Below are 25,550 nucleotides of genomic sequence, written 5' to 3' on the forward strand. Positions count from 1 at the left end.
AATAACGGCATACACAAAATATTACAAATGCAGCAATTTCAAAGTTGCATTAAAACCCACTAAGATAAAGATATTTGATAAAAGTGCGTTTTTAGTCCCACAGCCAAGCACTTTATGATGCATTATGACTCTTTAAAGTGCTATAGAAAGAGAGACAAAGGAGTAAAAAAATTACATTTCAACCATACATTTTTTATATATATATATATATATATATATATATATATATATATATATATATGTAATATCACAAACTAGACAAAAAAAAAGTGAAACAATGACAAGTGTACAGTGTAGGTTGATATTCAGCCTGACGGAGTCCGAAACACAAAATACATCAACCAGGAACCTCAGTTAAGCAGCCACAGATGTGCCTGTGAGTGAAACTCCGACTCCAGTGAAAATATCAGTATGTACGCCAGCCTCTGGTATATCCCCCAGCGGGGGATACACTAAGCTAACAGGAAAGAGGTGCTGTACACCAAATATGAAAACACCAAGACTAACATGTATATTTGGCCTGCTGTTTTGTAGCCTCATGTATACCCCCTGGCCAGGGATAAAAATTCCTGGATATTGATTTCTTTAGGTGTCTTTGCCCCATTACAATGATCAATAAGCTCATTAGAGCCGGTAGATTCATGTCGTGATCCTTGCTGGGATAATCACTAACATGGTTTTTCTGTTGCCTTCCATAGGTCAGGTGTATTCTGAGCGGCCATGAGATTCCCTGTCACCTGTCTGAACTCTGTGCTTACGTTGGTGGGAAGAAATATAAGCGTCTGTCTGCTGGTGGGTCCAACTTCAATTACAGCCAATACGAACCACATGTGGTCGCCAGCACCAAAGAACCGTGAGTGTGCAGGAGCTCCATCCTCTTGTCTGTCACGGCAACAAAGCCTCACAGTCTTGCAGTTAAGCCGTGGCTAGTCTTGTGCTTTCTGATTTGGACACCATGAACTAATTCCACTGTACCCTATTCTTTTCCTCTAAATCAGTGGTGGGGAACCCATGTTCCTGGAGGGTCGGTGTCCCTCCTTGTTTTTGTTCCAACTGTGCCCTCCAGGACTGGCCCCCCCTGCTGTAAATAGTGGAATATCTTCTAGTTTGAAAGGGTCTATCAACATATTTCTTGTTCCAAGCAAATGCAGTTGAGTATGAACAGTTACTGATTGGGTCTCTCGTTGAACAGTACAGTAAGTCTGCACACAGGTTATGCAGTTCAGATTCTTTACAGTTCCTGTTATTTAATTGCAAAGCCATGGTCATGTGAAAAATATTAAGCATAAATTAGTTTTCGTATGGTAAGTACAGTATTTAATTTCAGAATATTAGTATCAAGTATTACACTATGTAACACAATTTTTGTTCCTGGGTAGTAAGTGTTATTTCCTAATTGCTTATGCCTCAAAAGTATAGAAAATGGCTATTATTCCCTACAAACTTTGCTTTTGTGACCAGGAGTGATATTTTGAAATTTACCTATTTCCAATGAGAAAATGGGCGAATTTGTGTCTTTTCGTTCACATAGTCAGAAAAAAACAACATATGAATCCAAATTAACATGTATTTATACTAAAGTAATACAAAAATGACTACAAAAGATTTAGAAGTGAGTAGTTTTTCGAGATTTACGATTATACTGTAAATCACTTTCACGAATCAGCCCCCAAATGTAGTCTCCCATTATGTTCTCGTTATACTGTCCTTCATTGACAGCTCATCCAGGAGCCTCAAAGCCGTGCTGCTCCATAATGGTAACAAGTAACCGCCTCTTCCCCTGGCTCACTCGGTGCACCTCAAAGAGGATTACAACAGCATCAAGACCTTGCTGGATGCCTTGAAGTATGATGAGTACGGCTGGGACCCCCGGAAGGTGCTGTACATCAAATTGGGCCTTATGAAACAATTTGTCAGAGCTCTAGATAAGGAGTCGGCAGCCTTCAGGTACCTTCAAGACTTCTTCCCTAAGCTGTCTGAGGCAAAGGTCAAAGACGGTGTCTTCGTCGGACCACAGATAAAGAAGATCCTGGAGTGCAATGAATTCTCCAAGAAGCTCACTAGTAAGGAGAAAGCGGCTTGGAACAGCTTTGTCGCAGTGGTTCGGGGCTTCCTGGGCAATCACAAGGCCGAAAACTATGTGGAGCTGGTTGAGACTCTGGTGAAGAACTACGGCACAATGGGCTGTAGGATGTCCCTCAAAGTCCATATCCTTGATGCTCATCTTGATAAATTCAAGGAGAACATGGGAGCGTACTCGGAGGAGCAAGGCGAGCGCTTCCACCAGGATATACTGAACGCCGCTACCAAGGACAGTATAACGAGAACATGATGGGAGACTACATTTGGGGGCTGATTCGTGAAAGTGATTTACAGTATAGTCGTAAATCTCGAAAAACTACTCACTTCTAAATCTTTTGTAGTCATTTTTGTATTACTTTAGTATAAGTACATGTTAATTTGGATTCATATGTTGTTTTTTTCTGACTTGTGAACGAAAAGACACAAATTCGCCTGTTTTCTCATTGGAAATAGGTAAATTTCAAAATATCACTGTCCTGGTCACAAAAGCAAAGTTTGTGGGGAATAATAGCCATTTTCTATACTTTTGAGGCATAAGCAATTAGGAAATAACACTTACTACCCAGGAACCAAAAAAAAATAATAAATTCTTACATGGTGTTGTCTTCGGCGTCTTTTTCTGAAAATATAAAATATTAAAATAAAGGATGTAGATGTAACCCTGTGAACTGAAGAATGTGACTAAAACAAAACTGGAGCGCCTAATGAAAAAAAAAATAGATTTGTACTCTTCACACTTTCACTGCTTTACAGTGTTTCTACAAGGAAATACATTACTTTGCACACCATTGACACATTATTTAAATACAAATTACAAAACATAGGCCTAATCAGGTAATATGAAATGTGATTCTATAGGGTTAGACTTTAAACCGATGACAGGCTTTTCTGTAAACCTTAATCAAACAGATTTGAACTGTCCGCAGTATTGCATTTTTAAATCTGGTATGGTATGTTTCTTTAGGATACGTATTGGTACATATACTGAATTTTGTTTCAAATGCACTCTCAATTACCTTTGTTCAAAATGAATTCACTACTTATTTCTTTACAATAAAAAATATAATTCTCGGAGGGGATTGTTGTACTACAGTGTAGTTGCTGTGTTAACGTTGGTGCATTATAAATGAACAAATTCAGGTGTAGCAGTGGGTCTAAAGCACTGAAGTAATGCACTGCGCGTATACTATTCAAAGCAAATCAGTAAATGATTCCTGTACTTTCTCAGTCCATGTCGAAGGACATTAATCCAACAGTGGTTTTTGCACCCTGCATGTGGACCTGAGACACAAATGGCATAACCTCCCCCCCCACAAAATAAACAAACAAACAAAGGGTTTGGAGGTGGATCATGTTGTGAGCTTTTTAACGGTACTGTAATTATATTAAACCCTTGCTTTCTTGTTTTCTTTTATTGAACATGGTTAAACTGGGCAGTTTGTTTTATGTGAAGTGACAGCTTACATGTAGAAAGTGAAACTGTATTCCCAGTGGCTTCTATCTGCAACTAGTGGTAGTAGTGGGGGAACAGTTTACCTAACGGACGTTGTCTGATATCCCTCAGGAAAAAATGCACAAATAATACAAAATAAAAAAGCAAAAAAACGGATTTATTTATTTTTTATACCTAGATTATTCTATTTGCATGCATTTTTCCACTTGTCTGTCACGATGTTCTATTCTTTTGGAATTGGAATACTGCTTGAATGTACCTGACGTTTATAGATAAGCTTCAAGTTCAAGTTTGTGGACGTTGTTTTTCACTTTGATAGAAGTCGTGCTCTAGACCAGGGGGAGGCAACCCTGGTCCTGGAGTGCCACAGACACGTCTGGGTTTTGTTTTCCCCAAGCCTCTTAATAAATTAATTGATTTAATGATTGGCTTAATTGGTTAGAATTACCATGTGTTCCAGGTATTTGGCAATTGACGATTAAGAGATACCTACAAAGCCTGCAGGATTTTGGCACTCCAGGACCAGGGTTGCCTACCCGTGCTCTAGACTATAGAGCCGGTGTAGTGTTAGAAAGTGGTACATCATCAGAATGTGGTACGCATACCAAAACCTGGCCTGTGTAATGTCAAAAAGTGGTACACTGTCAGATTTTGGTACAGGTACAATCAATTGCGATTTGATAGGTGTTTTCCTATCCTGTTGTCAAAAAGACGTACATTTACCATTAATTATACATTCTTTTTTTGCAAACTTAAACTGGTAATGGAATCAATTTATCTAAAAAGAAAAAAAAATATTTGAGAAGTCCACCTCAAAGTTGCACAAGTAAAAAAAAAAAAAAAAATGTACAAGACCAAATGTATTGCATATGATAAATATTCACATACTATTTTCATAATGGTGGAAAAATATGATAAATTACTTAAACGACGTAAGACTGAAAAATGATAAATTCAATTAAAAAAAGATGTAAAAGTCTGAAAACAGCATAACGTTCCAGATTTGAATGGGCACTTCCCTGCTTTCTTAGTGGAATTTATTTAGGCTCGCGCGAGCAAGTGCAGTGCGCCAACTACCACTTTAACGAACACCTGAAAACAACACTACACAGTAACATCTAACCCCACCCCCCCCATTTGCAAACTGCATTCAAAGCCATCTGTATGACACATCCAGGGGGGGTGAATATGGAATTTGTTTACTGCATGCACTGTATATTTTCAGTTATTTGCTTATCCAGTACATCATTTAAAAGGATGAACTTTTCACAATATCGCTAAAGTTTCGGTATAAATCACGTCTTTCCAATACAGTATTTAGGAGTTCTCCAAAGCGACACTGTACAGGCAGAATTAACTATACCGGTGTCATACATTTAATGCTGCTGCTCCTGAAAAATTCTGACAAACACAAACTGTTTACTCAAATGATATAAAGTCCATACTTCATACCTGTGTGAAGCAATGCATTCCAGATCATGTCAAGCGAATATTTTCTTCTTGTGTGGGGTTTGAAACGTATGCAATTTTAGAGTGATCGCACACAGCAAATGTTTATGTGCATATTCAACACTTTGGAATAAATTACTTAAGAAGTATGATCTATATTTGCAGGGCTTTTCTTTTTCTTCATTTATTAAAGTTTTAAACATTTTTTTAATGATAAGAAACAAACACTAAAAGCCGCACAATTTTTTTTCTGTTTTAAAAGAACAAAAAGGCAAAGCAAAGAATCCACACCGCTCTCAATATTAAAGACCAAATGCTCAGAAGTTCAGAACCCATCAAGTTTTTAAATTCATAAATAATAATTGATGTTTTGGTCTCACATTTTAGTGAGTTACCCTGTCATAGAGCTAATGAGTCAGAGTCAACAATCTTCCCTCCCGACCTGTGAGGGCGCGGTATAACAGGAACAGTGTGCCCCGGACTGGATGGTTTGGCAGCTCATTCCAGAGTCAGTTGGAAGGGGGCGGAGCCACAATACCATAAGTCATCGCCCTAATGCGGTAGGCAAGGTGTCAGTCATGGATTGGAGGATACGTGATTGCACTTGCTACCGAAGGGGGCAGGACTGAAGGTATGTCGGTGGATGTGGCCAAGCAATCTGTTCCTTTGTTACGGTTACGGAAAAGACCAGTCAAGGACTATGACGGATAAATAATGGATCTAGGTTATAAATCTCCCTCCTGACCTGTGAGGGCCCTGTATAAAGGGAACAGAGTGCCCCGGACTGGATGGTCTGACAATTCATTCCAAGGGAAAAATGGAAGTCTACTATCTAGAAAGGGGGTGGAGCTACAGGACACCAAGTCATTGCCCCAGAAGGGAAGCGATGTGGTAACCGCGGATTGGAGGAGAAACGGTTGCACTCGCAAACCAAGGGGACGTGACTGACGGTACAAAAGGGGACATGGCTAAGCGATCTGTTCCTTTGTTATGGTTGCGAGCGAACCGCTAAATGGGGAACCAAAACGTACCGTGAGTCTTTAGTGTTTGTTTGTTTTGTCGTGTCTAATTATACTTGTTTGTTCTTGTTAGACTTTAACACGATCCGGAGCTGTCCCTTAAGGCCAGCACCAAACCCGGACAACACTTCACCACTGTGCACAAATAAGTTGTATTTCACCACTTGCACGTTAGCACTCACTCTGGACTTGTGATCTTGTGTGTGTTTAATACTGTGTTGTTTATTTCGGGACTGTAACCCGTAGGATTATTATTTTTGGTCATAACGACGTAGTTTACAAACGGGATTAAATAAAACATTGTTTGGACCGTGAACTTACGTGTTTGTCATTACTTGAGCACCGCATCACCTCTACACCTACGCAGTGCAAACCACTTTGCCACAAGGACTTACTGTGATTTAAAATGTGCATGCAACCAGTAGACCCTTAAACTTGGAAACTTGGCAGTATTACTATAGTACAGCTAAATACATTGACAAAAATCCATTAAACTTCTGAGCCATTTATTTCTGTCTGCAGCAGCAGCGAACATCTTTTCAAACAATTGTTTATGCTTTGGAAGGAGTCAGCAAGAAAGCCTGAAATGGGTTTCTACAAAACAAGCAACCACACACAGGCAGTCAAGTGAAAGGGGCGCAACTCCGTATAGGTTCAGTCCTTCAATCTGCTCCGATCCAAGTGTTCCCAGGTCCATGTTTTCCAGTTCTCCACAGTGGGAACAACAACGCAGAGTATGAGCTTGAACCTCACACAACGCAGCTGCAATAAGCGCATGATTAAAATAAAGAAGTCTGCCGTGGGCTGCCCATGTCTGACGGACAGACGCGCGTTCTGGGGACACAGACAACGGTAAACACGAGAGCCCCGACAAACTGTAAAGGACGCAGGTCCCCGCGTCCCAGACAGCCATGTATTTGTATGCCCTAAAATTATCGAAGTAACATTCCACATCACAGTTCACCCAGCTATATTTAGTTTATTTTAAAATAAGAATAAAATCTAATATGTATCAGGTGGGAATTTCCAATAAGATATTTGAATATACCAAGAATAATAGTTTTTTTTTTTTAATACTCAACCTCGAATTACTCATAACGGTGACAGTTCCTTAGAACGTACTAGCAGCAACCACACATGGGACGCACAGATAAATACATCAACAGTAACCGTTAAGGCATCTAATGTATTCAAAGTAAAAAATTATTTAAACTATAAACAACATAGGGGTATAGGTACTAATGTAGACAGTTAATATTCTTAAAAACAATACATTAAGGGACCTCCAAAAACTGTGGCGTTTATTGGAGGAATATTAACTTAAATATAACAATTGTGTTTATTTCAACATATACAGTGCCTATAGTAAGTACTCACCCCCCTTGGACGTTTTCACAGTTTATGTTACAACCTGAAATCTTGATGCATTTAAATGGGATACAGAGAAATGAATACAATACATGAAATACAAAAAAAAAAAAAGAAATGCATAATAGATTAAATACAGTGGAAGGTGCATAATACATGAAATAGCAGCAGCAACACAGCAGCTAATAACAGATATCAGGCTTAAAGAGCATGGAAAGCAAGAGAGAACAGGTGGGTCTTGAGAGTTGATTTAAAGCGAGCGACGGTGGGAGCATCACGCACCAAAGCTGTGAGAGAGTTCCAAAGAGTCAGAGCCATGAAGCTAAACGAGCGTTCTCCAGGTGTGGTGCACTTTTGCTTGTGGATAACAAGCAGGCCAGAGTCAGAGGACCTCAGCTTGCGGGCAGGGACATAGCGGCTCAGCAGGTTGAGGAGGTACTCAGGACCTGTGTGATGAAGGGCATTGTAGTTGAGCAGGAGAGTTTTGAAAATAATTAAACTTTACAGGTAGCCAGTGCAGCTGGGCAAGATGGGGGTGATGTGTTCACGCTTTTTACATCTGTTAAGGATCCTGGTAGCGTCATTCTGAACTAGCTGCAGTCGGTTTATGGTGCGTGCAGGGAGACCACCATATAGAGAGTTGCAGTAGTCGAGTGGAGAAGAGACAAATGCATGACAAAGTATCTCCGCAGATGGTAGAAGGAAGATTTGACCACGGAGGAGATGTGGGCATCAAAGGAGAGGTTGCTGTCAAGAAGTACACCAGGCTTCATATTGTGGGGGAAGGCAGCAGCAGACAGTTTCGAGGTTCAGGGCAGCTATATTGAGATTCTTAAGTTGAGTTTTAGATCCTACTATAAGGAGTTCAGATTTGCTAGTGTTCAGCTGTCATACTTTTTGTTCTTATTAGGGCTTAAGTCATTGTATTTTGTATCTTGCTCTTAATTGTACTGTAATTCTTTATGTATTTTTTTTGTATACAGCTAAGTTGCCCTTGGTAAGGGTGTCTGCTAAGAAATAAATAAAAATAAATAAAATACTTGTGTTATACTAAAAAAGCCTTTTCAATGTGTGTGCCATGCTGTTATAATTCACTCTTGCTCCTCTCTCATGTGTTCACAGAAATCGTCTGTTCTGCAAACTGACCCTGCGGCATATCAATCGCATTCCCCAGCATGTTCTGCTCCATGTCTCTGGGAAAAGGTATCAGCGGGCACTGAAGACCTGTAAGTAAACTCGTTGTTTGTTTTATTAAAAGATTCCCCCCCCCCCCCCCCCCGTGATTGTAATGAATGGCTATTGTGGGAGCAGAAAACAAGCAGCAAGCAGGGGAGCCTGATCTGTATACACAATACTGCCCTTAAGAGAATTTCTTTAACCTGGAGAGCACTCCTGAGTAACAGCAGAGAAATGTATTTCCTACTCGCTCATTACCCATGATAAACATATGCTTTCAGATGTTGGCTTGTATTCTGTACTATAGTCTATGGTTCTATGTTGTGTTCATTTAGAAATGATCCCTTTTCTGGAAGTCATTTTAAAATACTGCAGATCTCTGTGACCCGACTTGATATTTGCAGGATAATGTTAACACTGCATGCTACATGATCTCTGTGACCCCTGACTTCATATTTGCAGGGTAATGTTAACACTGCATGCTACATGATGTCTGTGACCCCTGACTTGATATGGGTGAAACAGCTCACTTTAGATTAGATGTAGTCCTGCACTCTTAGCTGCGATTGAACTAGTCGACAACAGTGCCAATTTCTTGCTCCAGATCGTTATCACCCATTTGGTATTTGAGTTCTACATTTGTTACAGGCATGCTGTGTGTGTATATACAGTGTATATACAGTACTGTGCAAAAGTTTTAGGCAGGTGTGAAAAAATGCTGTAAAGTAAGAATGCTTTCAAAAATAGACATGTTAATAGTTTATATTTATCAATTAACAAAATTCAAAGTGAGTGAACAGAAGAAAAATTTACATCAAATCAATATTTGGTGTGACCACCCTTTGCCTTCAAAACAGCATCAATTCTTCTAGGTACACTTGCACACAGTTTTTGAAGGAACTCGGCAGGTAGGTTGGCCCAAACATCTTGGAGAACTAACCACAGTTCTTCTGTGGATTTAGGCAGCCTCAGTTGCTTCTTTCTCTTCATGTAATCCCAGACAGACTCGATGATGTTGAGATCAGGGCTCTGTGGGGGCCATACCATCACTTCCAGGACTCCTTGTTCTTCTTTACGTTGAAGATAGTTCTTAATGACTTTCGCTGGGGTCGTTGTCATGCTGCAGAATAAAATTGGGGCCAATCAGATGCCTCCCTGATGGTATTGCATGATGGATAAGTATCTGCCTGTACTTCTCAGCATTGAGGAGACCATTAATTCTGACCAAATCCCCAACTCCATTTGCAGAAATGCAGCCCCAAACTTGCAAGGAACCTCCACCATGCTTCACTGTTGCCTGCAGACACTCATTCGTGTACCGCTCTCCAGCCCTTCGGCGAACAAACTGCCTTCTGCTACAGCCAAATATTTCAAATTTTGACTCATCAGTCCAGAGCACCTGCTGCCATTTTTCTGCACCCCAGTTCCTGTGTTTTCGTGCCTAGTTAAGTCGCTTGGCCTTGTTTCCACGTCGGAGGTATGGCTTTTTGGCCGCAAGTCTTCCATGAAGGCCACTTCTGACCAGACTTCTCCAGACAGTAGATGGGTGTACCAGGGTCCCACTGTTTTCTGCTGGACATCTTCCGATTGCGAAGGGAAGTAAGCATGATGTGTCTTTCATCTGCTGCAGTAAGTTTCCTTGGCCGACCACTGCGTCTACAGTCCTCAACGTTGCCCGTTTCTTTGTGCTTCTTCAAAAGAGCTTGGACAGCACATCTGGAAACCCCTGTCTGCCTTGACATTTCTGCCTGGGAGAGACCTTGCTGATGCAGTATAACTACCTTGTGTCTTGTTGCTGTGCTCAGTCTTGCCATGGTGTATGACTTTTGAAAGTAAACTGTCTTCAGCAACCTCACCTTGTTATCTGAGTTTGGCTGTTCCTCACCCAGGTTTATTCCTCCTACACAGCTGTTTCTGTTTCAGTTGATGATTGTGTTTCAACCTACATATTGAATTGATGATCATTAGCACCTGTTTGGTATAATTGTTTAATCATACACCTGACTATATGCCTACAAAATCCCTGACTTTGTGCAAGTGTACCTAGAAGAATTGATGCTGTTTTGAAGGCAAAGGGTGGTCACACCAAATAAGGATTTGATTTAGATTTTTCTTCTGTTCACTCACTTTGCATTTAGTTAATTGATAAATATAATCTATTAACATGTCTATTTTTGAAAGCATTCTTACTTTACAGCATTTTTTCACACCTGCCTAAAACTTTTGCACAGTACTGTGTGTGTGTAATATATATATATATATATATATATATATATATATATATATATATATATATATGGAGGAGGCTGTGTGGTCCAGTGGTTAAAGAAACGGGCTTGTAACCAGGAGGTCCAAATCCCTCCTCCGCCACTGACTCATTGTGTGACCCTGAGCAAGTCACTTAACCTCCTTGTGCTCTGTCTTTCGGGTGAGACGTAATTGTAAGTGACTCTGCAGCTGATGCATAGTTCCCACCCCCTAGTCTCTGTAAGTCGCCTTGGATAAAGGCGTCTGCTAAATAAACAAATAATATCTATATATATATATATATATATATATATATATATATATATATATATATATATATATATATATATATATATATATATATATATATATATATGCCTGAATATATATATATTCAGGCATTACAGACCCCTGTCAGATATATATATCTATATATCTATATATCTATATCTATATCTATATCTATATCTATATCTATATATATATATCTGACAGGGGTCTATAATGCCTGAAGCCTGAGGGCATTGCACCCTGGAGGTAACAATAGTCTTCCCGAGGAGCATTTAATTTTCCACTATGGCTGAGTCTGAAGTACATATTTAGTGTATGAAAAATCTTTTGCAGCAAAAGCTTTGCTTTTGAGGATGAAGAAAAAGTTACAAGAAATAGATGTCTACAATTATTTCAACAATTTTTTTTGCAAAACTCCAAAATTGCTAATTAAAAAGTATTCATACCCCGACAACGACAATTAAATTAATAGCTAGTTGAGGCACCTTTAGCAATAATAACCTCTTTTAAACGATTAGGATATTTGTCAATGAGTTTTTGGCATGATTATTCGGTGATTTTTGACCATTCTTCAATGCAAAATTGTTCCAGTTCATTCAAATTCCGAGGACTTCTCTTGTGCTCAGCCTGCTTAAACTCATACCAAAGATTCTCAATCAGATTTAGATCGAGACTTTGACTAGGCCATTCCAGAACCTTTGTTTTATTCTTCAACCATTCTGAAGTAGATTTTGATGTGTGCTTTGGATTGTTGTTGTGTTGGAATGTCCAGTTGCGCTTTAAACCAAGTTTTGTAGCGGAGGGTTTCAGATGATTGGCCAATATATTTTGGTCTGCTATGGAATCCATTTTACCATGTATTGGAACTAAATTTCCTGTGGCATTAGAGGAAAAACAGCCCCATTGACAGTAGGTATGGTGTTCTTTTCTTTGTACGCCTCACCAGACTTTCTCCAAACGTAACAACTATCAGCATGACCAAATAGCTCAATTTTTGTTTCATCAAAACCTTTGAGTCTTGTACTTCATAATAGAAACAATAGTTGAAATTGTGATACTCAAATTCTTGGAAATCTTGTATCCTTCTCCAGCTTTATGTCAATCATTTTCTCCCTAAGGTCTTCAGATAGCTCTTTATTTTTTCCCATATTGACTTATTGGTAGTGGCAGCAATCATCCTATATCTAACCCTTTTATACTCTCTAAGAATGCTCACCTACAATCCAGCATTTTCAACACTTTTCTAGAATTAGGTTCTGCATTATCATATTGAAATTGCTAGACAATACCATTATAGCATCAAAGGGTATGAATACTTTTGAATTAGCATTTTGGGAGTTTTGCAAAAAAAAAAGTTAAATAATTGTGGACATCTATTTCTTGTAACTTTTTTTCCTCATCCACAAACTTTTTCTACAAAAGATTTTTCTTAATGTTTTTGTGAGGCGTGTGAGTAATAATGGAATTTCCAGACAGTACTTTACGTGTAAAAATTTTACTTTATTAATATTTACACGGGAAAAAAAACAAACAAACAAAAGAAGGATGTGAAGGAGGGAGTGCTAGAGAAACAAAACGAAAGGAACGGAAGCTTCTTAGTCCTCTTCTGGATATGCTGAATAAAAAAAGAAAAGAATCCGAACCAAGAGAACAACGTGAGTAAAGCTTCCGTCCGTGAAAATAAAAGCAGACCGAACCCGGCACTGCTTTTCTCCCTCCAGCCTTACCTCCGCCTACACTTTGTTGGACCAACCCCGGACACAGTAGCACGTTCCCTTTAGTATGCAAAGCCCCGCCCCGGTAGTCAGTGGAACACCAATTCCAACTAACAGGTGTCCTTGAACCTCACGTGACTCCAGTGGCTGGAATTTACATACTCGTACTTCCGCCCCTCACCAAGGTGCAGCCCCTCATAAAGATGACTTTCGTCATGGTCACGAGATCTTGGTAAGGGAAGTCCTGAGTTGGTTTGATGCCTTCTACTGTTGGGAGGCTGAATTACAGACCGAAACCCCTTTGACTCATCACATATCCCACCCCTCAGAGTGGAGCCGAAGGAACACTCGGAAACCTCTAACCCCTCCTTTTTCCCTCCCTCCCGGGAAAAAAAATCAGCGTTTTGGTGTAACTTACCCGCACGATGCCTTATTTGAAAGGCAAAGGGTTGGAGCGCCAGGTACCACCGCGTAATCCTAGCGTTTGAATCCTTCATTGTGTCTAACCACTTTAAAGGGGTGTGATCTGTGATGAGTACAAAGGGTCGTCCCAGAAGATAGTATTTTAAGGACTCCATAGCCCACTTTACTGCCAGGCATTCCTTCTCCACTACTGAATACCTCTGTTCCCTGGGCAGTAACTTCCGACTGATGTATAATATCGGGTGTTCTATACCATCTCTCTCCTGGGACAGAACCGCCCCCAGACCAGTCTGCGATGCATCTGTCTGAAGGATGAACTCTCGGCTGAAATTCGGGCTTACTAATGCTGGGGCCTGACTCAAATTAGTTTTAATAGATTCAAAGGCCGTCTGACACTCTGCACTCCATTTAATTTTATTTGGAGCGTTCTTTTTAGTGAGATCAGTGAGAGGGGCGGCTATAGTGGAAAAGTGTGGAATAAAGCGGCGGTAATAACCGGCCAACCCTAACAATGATCTCACCTGGGTTTTCGTGGTAGGTACCGGTGAATCCAACAGAGCCTGGACTTTTGAAACCAGCGGTTTCACTCTACCTTTACCCATTATGAAACCTAAATATTTAGTTTCTTCTTTTCCAATAGCACACTTTGCCATGTTCGCTGTGAGACCCGCTTTCCTCAGAGACTGTAAGACGGCTTCTAATCTATTCAAATTTTCTTTCCAGGAAGAACTATAAATAACTACATCATCGATATACGCAGCTGTGTACTCTCGATGAGGTTGTAATACCCTGTCCATCAGTCTCTGGAAGGTAGCAGGAGCTCCATGAAGTCCGAACGGCATAGTGCGAAATTGAAAAAGACCCTCTGGGGTTGTAAATGCCGTTTTCTCACGAGAGGCTTTAGTTAATGGAATCTGCCAGTATCCTTTCGTCAGATCCAAGGTTGAAATAAACCGGGCTCGCCCCAGCTTGTCTAAGAGTTCATCTACTCGAGGCATGGGATATGCATCAAACTTAGAGATAGCATTCACCCTCCTAAAGTCTATACATAACCGTAGTGACCCATCTGGCTTGTCTATTGGTACAATTGGGCTACACCACTCGCTTCGGGAAGGTTCAATTACCCCAAGTTTCAACATACACTCCACCTCCCTCCGAACAGAATCTCTCCGACTATCTGGAATGCGATACGGTCTCTGTCTGACTCAGACCTGGCGGAGTGATAATAGCATGTTCGATCAAATGCGTTCTTCCAGGCACGTTAGAAAACACATCAGCAAACATATTAATTAGATTGCTTACCTCTCTGCGCTGATCAGGAGTTTCCCCCATCGGGACCTCAATTGCTGACACTGGCTCAATTGAGGGTCCAAAGTCCTCTCCCTCCTGTGCGGGAAATATAAAATGGACCTCCCGTTCTTTCCACGGTTTGAGGAGATTTACATGATAAATTAGCTGTCGGATCTCATAATTTACTTTTCCAATCGCTCGAATAACCTCAAATGGACCCTGCCATTTAGCAAACAACTTAGATTCCGATGAGGGAAGCAACAACAACACTTTGTCCCCAGGCCGAAAGTTCCTGATTCTTGCATTTTTATTGTAGCTTTGCTGCTGCTTCTGCTGTGCCGCTTTGAGATTATCATGCGCCAATCGACCAACTAATTCTAAGTGATCGTGTAACTGTAACACATATTTTACTACATTTTTAGACTCTTTTGACTGTTCTTCCCAACCTTCTTTTATGAGATCCAAGATACCCCGCGGCTACCGACCGTACAAGAGCTCAAACGGGGAAAATCCCGTTGAAGATTGTGGTACCTCACGAACTGCAAAAAGCAAGTAGGGAAGCAGTTTGGCCCAATTGCGTTTTTCTTGATCTACAAAGCGGCGCAACATACTTTTTAAAGTCTGATTTAAATCGTTCAACAAGCCCATCCGTTTGATGATGAAAAACTGAGGTTCGAATTGAACGAATTTTTAATAATTTGTATAATTGCTGAATACAGCCAGACATAAAATTAGTGCCCTGATCAGTGAGAATTTCTTTCGGGATTCCCACCCTAGAGAATATTTTTACCAATTCATTTGCTACTACTTCTGCATTCATAGAGCGTAAGGGAACAGCTTCTGGATATCGTGTTGCGTAGTCCACTACTACCAAAATATACCGATACCCTGACTCTGCTCCCTCCAGAGGGCCTACTAAATCTACACCAATCCTCTCAAACGGTACTCCAATAATGGGCAGTGGGACCAGAGGTGCGGGGCGAACTAACTTTGGGGCAGCTAATTGACATTCTGGACACTCGGATACATAGTTCCGCACAAGACCGTAAACCCCTGGCCAAAAAAACTGGGCCAGAATTCGTTCCTGGGTCTTTTCAGTTCCTAAATGACCTGAAAATGGAATGTCATGCGCTAATCTCATGATTTCCGACTGAAAAGGCCCAGGAACCAATAACTGTTTTACGAGCTGTCCCGTCCCGGGAGCCCGGGTTATTCTATATAATAAGTGCCCAGATACAGAAAAATGCGGAAATACCACTGGTTGACCCGTTTCCAAGCATACTGTAACGTGGGATCATTTTGTTGTTCATATCCCAGGTCAATATCTCGGTCCCAATGGTTAGGTACACTGAGAGGAGTGTCTTGTATTATGTGACCTTCCACATCAGTAACCTCGCAGCCCCGGTCACACTGAACACCTACTCCCTTACCCTGCCGTTTACAAGATTGATTTACCTTTGAGTCAAACCCCTCCCCTTGTCGTCTCAGAGTTCCCTCATATTTTTCCACCCTACGCTCTCTTTTTGTTTTTCTGGGGCGGATTTTAGGGTTAAACAGGTCGGTTTTCAACGGGAAAATCTCGCCAATTGTTTTCTCCCGTTGCTTAGATTGTCCCCTGGTAGAAACTAAGACCATTTCCCGACCTAAAATACGATCAAAAAACGGCCAGTCTCTTCCCAGGAGAACAGGGTATGGCAAACATTGTGCTACAGCCACTTTAACGTAAGCTGAATAACCGTAAACAGTAAGTTTAACTTTAGTGGTGGGATAAACCCGAGTTTCTCCATGGATACAGGAAATAGCCACTTTACCCTGTGGCTCCCAGGTTACCCCCTCCAAGAGAGCTTGTCGAATCAATGTCTGTGCACACCCAGAGTCCGCAAATGCGTAAGAACTCTTATCCCCGACCTGTACTCTTAATTGATAAGGGCCCTCCCGACATTCCCCAATGTTACCTGTTACCGCTGACCAGGATCTTTTTGCCAGGTCCACCTCCATCATCGGACAATCCCTGGCAATATGTCCGGGCTCATTACACCTGTAACACACTGGGGTAGAAGGCACCAACGGAGTTTGTTTGTCCTGTGAGTCAGTGACCGACAGGTTAGGGGGTTTTCCTCTCGCCCAAGATGGGGCTAACCTCGGCCTCCATGGTCTAAAGGTCTGGTTACCTCCTCTGGGCTTCATTGATTGGTTGGTCCGGGTTAGCTTAGGGGCAGGAGTGGGGTCAGGGACGGCGCCTTCGTTCGCGTCTTCATATGCCTCCACCAGGATGATGGCTTTCTCGAGAGTGGTAAGTTGATTCCGTTTAACCCACTCCCGGTTTCCTGGCGGTAGTATAGACGCGAACTGTTCTATTGCGATCTTCTGCACTAGTTCTTGGGGGGGTGTGTTCTTCTGGTTGCAGCCACCGGGTGCATTGATCCAGGAGATACTGTCCCGCAACCCGGGGCCGCACCCCCTCGGACAGCTGGTATTCCCGGAAGCGGCACCGGTATGTTTCTTCTGTGATCCCGAGGCGTGAGAGAATAGCTTCTTTAACTTTGGCATAATCCGCTGCCTCTGTGGCCATTAATGCCCTATACGCTGCTTGAGCTTCCCCTGTCAAACAGGGTGCCAGTTTCATGGCCCAGTGTTCCTTGGGCCACCCTGCTGCTTCTGCCACTCTCTCAAAGGTGATTAGGAAAGCCTCGGGATCATCTTCCGGAGTCATCTTTTGTAACTTCGGTTGCGTTGCAAACATCCGGGCCACCGCTGTTTCCGATGCTGGTGTCGAAATTGCTTTCAGATGGTACTTTTTGAGTAACGGCTTCTTTCTTGCCACCCTCCCATACAGGCCGGTGTTATGCAGAGCTCTTGATATGGTTGACTGGTGCACCATTACACCACTACCAGCCACTGAACTCTGTAGCTCCTTCAAAGTGATTGTTGGCCTCTCTGTGGCTTCTCTCACAAGTCTCCTCCTTGTTTGAGCGCTGAGTTTTGAGGGACGGCCTTTTCTTGGCAGTGCCTGGGTGGTGTAATGCAGCTTCCACTTCCTGATTATTGATCCAACTGTGCCCACTGGGATATCCAAACACTTGGATATTATTTTGTACCCTTTCCCTAATCTATGCATTTGCATTACTTTATCTCTAACTTCTGTAGAATGCTCTTTGGTCTTCATTTTCCTTCGGATTCACAGCCTGACCAATGATCCTTCAACAGTGGGGTTTTTATCCAGAAAATGTGACAGCAACTTTAATGGTTCACAGGTGGAGGCCAATTGTAAGGTAATTGTGTCCTCGTTAGGGCAATTTCTTTCATCGGTGTAAACTGGGAGCTTCCACAGCACAGGGAAGATATTTCAGTTTTTTATTTTTCTTAAAAATATTTCCCAACATAAAACCAACGTTACCTTACAATAATTTTGAGTTTCAGTGTTTTAAAATAAAATATCAAACTGAACGAAATTTCAATTTACCATTTGTAATTCAGTAATATGAGAGAATTGGTCAGGGGTCTGAATACTTTTGCAAGGCATTGTGTGTATATGTATATATATATATATATATATATATATATATATATATATATATATATATATATATATATATGTATATGTGTGTGTGTGTGTGTGTATGTGTGTGTATATATATATATATATATATATATATATATATAAAAAAGAAAAGGATATTTCGGCTACTTTAAAAGGGTAGAATAATTGATATTACAAATCAATTATCAGGACGTTTTCGGACTACAACTCCTTCATCGGCTGAATACTTTTTGTATTAACCATTTTACATTAAGCATCCCTTAAACTTAGTGTAGCAATCAACAATTCATTTTTCAAGATTCATGAATCCATTTTAAAGCAAGTACGTAAAAGACAAGATTTTTTTTCGCTTGAAATGACCACTGATAAACTGCAGCTTTAACAAACTGTGCCCACAACTACTGAAAGAAAACATCTTTGTTTAAATAAATAAGTAAATAAATAAATAAATAAATAAATTAAACCACTGTACTCGCCAAAGATGAACGAAAATGTCATCTGTTGTCACAGAGCAGCGGTTCTCAAACTTCGTTGTAGCAATCAAAATGTTTTGCAGCCAACAGTAAGAACAATTACAAATGCTTCCAGGCTGCCACGGTTTACGTTATTGTACCACAAGGACAGCTTCTTGATCCAGCTTTCGATTTTGTCAGTGAGAGAAAAGATAAATATATCTGGTCCTTGGAGTGATGTGTTAAGAATTTTAAAGTGATCAAAAATATCTGTCAGGTAAGCATGCAAAGCAAGTCATTTATCACAAGCTTATCAGGTTCTTTTTTTTTACTGCTGATCGGGTCGTTGTTGTCAGCACTTCTTTTGCTGCGGTGCCGCTCGATCCCCCTTCATTACTCCCGTTTCCTACCCCTGCGGTGCCGCTCGCTCCCCCTTCGTTACTCCCGTTTCCTACCCCTGCGGTGCCGCTCGCTCCCCCTTCGTTACTCCCGTTTCCTACCCCTGCGGTGCCGCTCGATCCCCCTTCGTTACTCCCGTTTCCTACCCCTGCGGTGCCGCTCGCTCCCCCTTCGTTACTCCCGTTTCCTACCCCTGCGGTGCCGCTCGATCCCCCTTCGTTACTCCCGTTTCCTACCCCTGCGGTGCCGCTCGATCCCCCTTCGTTACTCCCGTTTCCTACCCCTGCGGTGCCGCTCGATCCCCCTTCGTTACTCCCGTTTCCTACCCCTGCGGTGCCGCTCGCTCCCCCTTCGTTACTCCCGTTTCCTACCCCTGCGGTGCCGCTCGATCCCCCTTCGTTACTCCCGTTTCCTACCCCTGCGGTGCCGCTCGATCCCCCTTCGTTACTCCCGTTTCCTACCCCTGCGGTGCCGCTCGATCCCCCTTCGTTACTCCCGTTTCCTACCCCTGCGGTGCCGCTCGCTCCCCCTTCGTTCCTGCCATTTCATTTAACGTACCTGTTTCTTAAACTAAAATGTTTTTATTTTTATTTTGCAGGTATTCGACACATAACTTCGTTTTGATCGCGTTTTTACACTCCTCCCTTTTCTATTTTGATGCCAGCTGCTGTGCTCCGCGTACGAACACCGGAAATCGACAGCTTGAGACTAGTTTGATAGATGAGTTTTCAGTTGACTAATCATGCCTAACCCGACGTCGTATGTTGCCAAATAAAAAGTTACAGGCAGAGGAGTTGCAGCGTTCAGAGGCAGTTCGTAAAGAGCATTGTTTTGTTGGATATTTACTTTAAAAGTAAAAAATGCTAGACACGTTATCAAAATGTAATTGGCACAGAACAACCACCATGAAGTAGAAACACACAGGTGACGGAAATAACAGGCTTGTTGTTAATTTTAAACAATTCCAAGGGGTGGTTGATATGACGTCATTAGGAATGCACTACAGTTCAGGGGCTAGGCGCATGAATACAAGGCCAGAGCCAGCCTAGGTCTGTGCTCAAGTGTAAACGGGTTGTTCAAATGATTAGAATCTTTTAATCGGAACCTAAGCCAGTTCAGGTCCGAGTTGTAAGTGTAAACACGCTATTTCAGTCAGTGTTGGTACACTGCTGTATTCTATGTTTCTCTCAGTAAAGTCACATGCAGGATATATGGGCATCAGGCACTTCAGTTCCCCTGATTTGAGTCCTGAAAGTTTGGTTGCAGATACAAATCTTCGTTATATCAGTTTGGCAGTTGTTCATAGAGACGTTGCACCCACAGTACATGTGGATCAGCGGACTGTGTATTTGTGTAAAGTCTGGAGTGCAGGGCTCTACCCAGGCACAGATGTCCTCACTAGTCCACAGCAGCAATGCTAGGGAGACAGGGAGAATAACATTTCTGTTTGTGTGTCCCAGATGAGGAGTGTGTCCGTCAGGGGGTGCCGTTTGTCCCGGTCTGCCTCAAGCAGAAGACTCGGAAACATGTGAGTGAGCCAGAGGGAGGCGGGAAGCTGTGGGAGCCGAATTCCAGCGAGGAAGATGGTGACGAGTCGGAGGATAGCATGAGTGACCTCTACCCTGGTCAGTAACCAAGAAAGACTGTTTGTTTGTGCTCTTTTTACAATAGAAGTGAGAACACATTTTAATTGTATACAAACTTTATAGATTTATTTTTAAATTATAACATTGTAATACTTGTTTGTGTTTATTTTAATGATTTTTGAATAACCGTTTCATGCAGCACTACTGTGTTCCCTTATTTTGTAAAACAGCAATTGCATTTGAAATAGTTTTAGAAATGTGTGCTGTATGTACACTCTGTGCTTGATTTGCTGTGGTTAAATGCATTTTATGTACTGGACACAAAGCTCCAACCAGCACATGAACACTGTTCCGTTTTCAAAACCTCTGAGTCTACAGCAAAGTAATAACAATGATAACTACTAATTGATATAGTTGACACCACTACTTGATGTAGGCCAGAGGTTCCCAGACTGTGGTACGCATACCTCCAGGGATACGCAGAAAAAATTGTCTAATGGCGAACATTTTTAGGTTGTGTTTTTTTTGCATTTTCATAAGACTTGCCATACTCAAAGATTTAAAACGCATTGGGAATGCCTTTTAATTTCTGGCGTGAAATGGCACGTGATGCTAGTTAGTTTCAGAAACAGAGAGAGGCTATGCGGTTCAAGACAATCGCTCAGCTGCGGGACGCTTGGGTTCACCGCCCTGGCGCGCACGTTTATTGCAAAGCTCCAAGAGGTACCAATGAGAACAAAGATAAACAGACACAATGACGTACAGAGCCCTCTCCACCAATCGCCATACAGCGCAAAATATATGCATTATATTTAGGACTTCAGTTTTTAGTTTTTTATTACTGCAATTTCCTCCAAGATTGCGGGGGGGGGGGGGCTTTTGCTTTTTATATACTGTCAAGAATTCTCGCAACGTACTCTTTTTATTTATGTATATTCTCTGAGCACACTCTTAAACTCAGGGGAGACGTTCAGGAGGACATTGAGATGTTTTGGTCTCCTGTAGTGGATTGTTCGTGCACTGGGCTCGCAACATATCCAGACAACTTTTAATAATCAAGAAAATCACACAGACTCATTCAATTTGAAGTTTTAACGAATCAGAGCAGTAGTAGTGCTCTTCTCGGTTTATTAAATGCTTATGTTAAAAATAGGATTGGTTGGTTGCACAGACCACCATAAATCCCAAGTAAAAAGCAGTCTGGGTGATCCAGTGCTTTACAGGTTTAACAGCTTTAGTACTTAAGTACAGAAATTAAATATGGTTATCATATATTTAGCTCTTAGGCTATAAAATGCAAAAAGCTAAAAACACCCACTGCTAAATTCTGGAACATTTAATATACAGACGTGCTCAAATTTGTTGGTACCCCTCCACAAAAAACGAAGAATGCACAATTTTCTCTGAAATAACTTGAAACTGACAAAAGTAATTGGCATCCACCATTGCTTATTCCATATTTAATAGAAATCAGACTTTGCTTTTGATTTTTTATTCAACATAATATTGTAAATAAGAAAACAAATGAAAATGGCATGGACAAAAATGATGGGACCGCTAACCTAATATTTTGTTGCACAACCTTTAGAGGCAATCACTGCAATCAAACGTTTTCTGTAGCTCTCAATGAGACTTCTGCACCTGTTAACAGGTAGTTTGGCCCACTCTTCCTGAGCAAACTGCTCCAGCTGTCTCAGGTTTGATGGCTGCCTTCTCCAGACTGCAAGTTTTAGCTCTTTCCATAGATGTTCGATAGGATTCAGATCAGGACTCATAGAAGGCCACTTCAGAATAGTCCAATGTTTTGTTCTTATCCATTCTTGGGTGCTTTTAGCTGTGTGTTTTGGGTCATTATCCTGTTGGAGGACCCATGACCTGCGACTGAGACAGAGCTTTCTGACACTGGGCAGTACGTTTCGCTCCAGAATGCCTTGATAGTCTTGAGATTTCATTGTGCCCTGCAGAGATTCAAGGCACCCTGTGCCAGGCGCAGCAAAGCAGCCCCAAAACATAACCGAGCCTCCTCCATGTTTCACTGTAGGTATGGTGTTCTTTTCTTTGAAAGCTTCATTTTTTCGTCTGTGAAGATAGAGCTGATGTGACTTGCCAAAAAGCTCCAGTTTTGACTCATCTGTCCAAAGGACATTCTCCCAGAAGGATTGTGGCTTGTCAATATGCATTTTAGCAAATTCCAGTCTGGCTTTTTATGTTTTTCTTTCAAAAGTGGAGTCTTCCTGGGTCTTCTTCCATGGAGCCCACTTTCGCTCAAAAAGCGACGGATGGTGCGATCAGAAACTGACGTACCTTCACCTTGGAGTTCAGCTTGTATCTCTTTGGCAGTTATCCTTGGTTCTTTTTCTACCATTCGCACTATCCTTCTGTTCAATCTGGGGTCGATTTTCCTCTTGCGGCCGTGCCCAGGGAGGTTGGCTACAGTTCCATGGACCTTAAACTTCTTAATAATATTTGCAACTGTTGTCACAGGAACATCAAGCTGCTTGGAGATGGTCTTGTAGCCTTTACCTTTACCATGCTTGTCTATTATTTTCTTTCTGATCTCCTCAGACAACTCTCTCCTTTGCTTTCTCTGGTCCATGTTCAGTGTGGTGCACACAATGATACCAAACAGCACAGTGACTACTTTTCTCCATTTAAATAGGCTGAATGACTGATTACAAGATTGGAGACATGTGTGATACTAATTAAAGAAACTAATTAGTTTGAAATATCACTATAATCCAATTATTTATTATCTTTTCTAAGGGGTACCAACAAATGTGTCCAGGCCATTTTAGAATATCTTTGTAGAATAAGCAATAATTCATCTCTTTTCACAGCTTCTTTGCTTTATTCTATGACATACCAAAGGCATGCAAGTATACATGATAAAATAGCTTTTAATTTCATCACTTTTCAGGAGGAATGAGGCATTATTTCAATGAGCTGTAAGGGTACCAACAAATTTGAGCACGTCTGTATATCACTCTCAAGACTAAAACATAATTTCTATACCTTTTATAGCAAGCATCAATATAACAGAGATATTAAATTCAAATATATGCTTACCTTCCAGTATATGGAAGCGTAGTGTAGGATATATTGAAAAATAAGAACTGTCTTCAAAAGGCAGAGACTTGTGAATACGACCAAACAGCAAAGAGACATGTTTCTCTCAATGTGAATAAAATCAAAACAATAAAGCACACCATGAGTGGGGGTGAGTGGGGCGTTGATTCCGGCAGGGGTGAAATTAGAAGGCATTATTGCAGAGGGAGTATTTTTAACATTAGGTAGAGAGATTACGTTTACAATTTAGACATGCTTAAAATTAAGGTAGAGCACAGCACAGTCACGATAAAGAATCAAAAAGTACAGTTAACATATTTAATGACTGGTGAAATACAATTCAAAGCTGCTGCCGTATGTCCGCTGTTTAGTCATTTCAAATCTTTTCACAAAACAAACATTTACTTTAAAGCTGCAGTGTCCAGTGCAAACCCACATCATGAAAAAACACATTTGTGGGTGAAAAAATCTAAAATAAAAGTCGCTACATTTAAAAAATATATAAACATGTGAAATTTTCGGTCCACTAAAATAAGAGGCTTTTACATAATCTCCTGTAAGTAAGAAATTGCAGTGTCCCGTGTGAACACACAACACAAAATAATGAGTTACAAGCTCTGCAGTCTATATTTAAAAAATAAATACACTGAAATACAGAAACTGGTCAAAGGTGCTTTGGACAGTTGATGGATGGACAACGACACCTGTGCCTTCTGCCAGTTCTGTTCTCAATTCAATGCTTGTCTTCTTTCTATTCCTTAAGGATATTATCTTCAAGTATTTCTCATCCTTGTTAGACAGCTTTTTGGGTCTTCCAGTGCTGGGTTTGTTAATTACAGATGATGTTTATCTGTACTTGTTGATTATGCTTCGGATACCACACCTTGAAAATCGAGTGATGCGAGCGATTTCACTCAATGTTTTTCCTTCTTTATGCAAGTCAAGGTTATTATAATAGTAGAAAACACTAGTGGAGGCTTTGAGTAAATTGTTGATGCTCATAATGCATCTGAGTAGAAAAATGCAACGTCTAAGATTTTGCACAGCAGTGTGTGTGTGTCTGTGTATATATACACACACACACACACACACACATATATATATATATATATATATATGGATTGTAGCGCAACAGGAAAGCATTATCAATCAGTCTGTATCATCTGATCTGAAACCGCCGAACTCCATGTCTTTTTCATCTGAACCAAAGATAACCCGAACCCTGAATCATTCAAGGTATAGAGCAACTATTTCCAGGCAGTTTTTTTTATTCACATGAGCTGCGATGTTTCCCCTTAGGCATTATTTGCGCATGGTTATTAAAAACCTGAAATTTAATGGTGAAAATTTCAGCTAAAAGTTGGGGCGGGGTGATCATTCAAACCGAGATGCTGACTTGGCTGAATCCGGTAATGTAAAGAAGGAGCTCTTTTATTGAGAACACATGGGAACAGGACAAAAACATATTTTTTACATATATTTCTACACCACCTCAGACTGGGACCTAAGAGTCCCATGAGGTTCCAGCGTGTTTTTGGATGTCATGAAAGGCTCCATGCTAGATTACTGGTTTGGTCAAGAAACCGGGTGACGCAAGAAAGTGCACAAGGCCTAGGAGTGGAAAATAAAACCAGAATCTGGGAAGGCAGCATGGCCTAGTAGTGGAAAGCACTGGTCATGTCTCCAACATGTCTCCTATATAAGCATAAAGGGTCCATTCATATAAAGATGCAATATCTACAAAAGGGGCAAAGTTATATACAAAAAAATTACTGCAAACATTTTAATTCATGTTGCTGCTAGTTCCTAATGCAATACAAATGTTTGCCCCAAATCAATGCAGCCACAAGGCTGTTGTAAAAAAACTAAATAGATTTCATTTTGGGGTACACTTGCTCTTGAGATGTGTAAAAATGATGTGCGTTAAAATATTTTGTATTTATGTATTTGACATACCCTGATTCACTGATGATGCTGAGAAGGCCATTCATTC

General features: G+C 41.0%; 1 protein-coding gene across 1 annotated transcript in view; it reads left to right on the top strand.

The window, feature by feature from the left end:
• Positions 1-25,550, top strand: part of LOC117397008 (surfeit locus protein 2-like) — a 28,881-nt gene that overhangs the window by 904 nt on the left and 2,427 nt on the right. Inside the window, exons 2-4 of the mRNA XM_033995515.3 lie at positions 699-853; positions 8,494-8,597; positions 20,366-20,530. Of these exons, the coding sequence (XP_033851406.3) occupies positions 699-853; positions 8,494-8,597; positions 20,366-20,530 (424 nt within the window). The remainder of the gene's footprint in view (positions 1-698; positions 854-8,493; positions 8,598-20,365; positions 20,531-25,550) is intronic.

Source organism: Acipenser ruthenus, chromosome 31 (assembly GCF_902713425.1).
Source record: "Acipenser ruthenus chromosome 31, fAciRut3.2 maternal haplotype, whole genome shotgun sequence".
NCBI lineage: Eukaryota > Metazoa > Chordata > Actinopteri > Acipenseriformes > Acipenseridae > Acipenser > Acipenser ruthenus.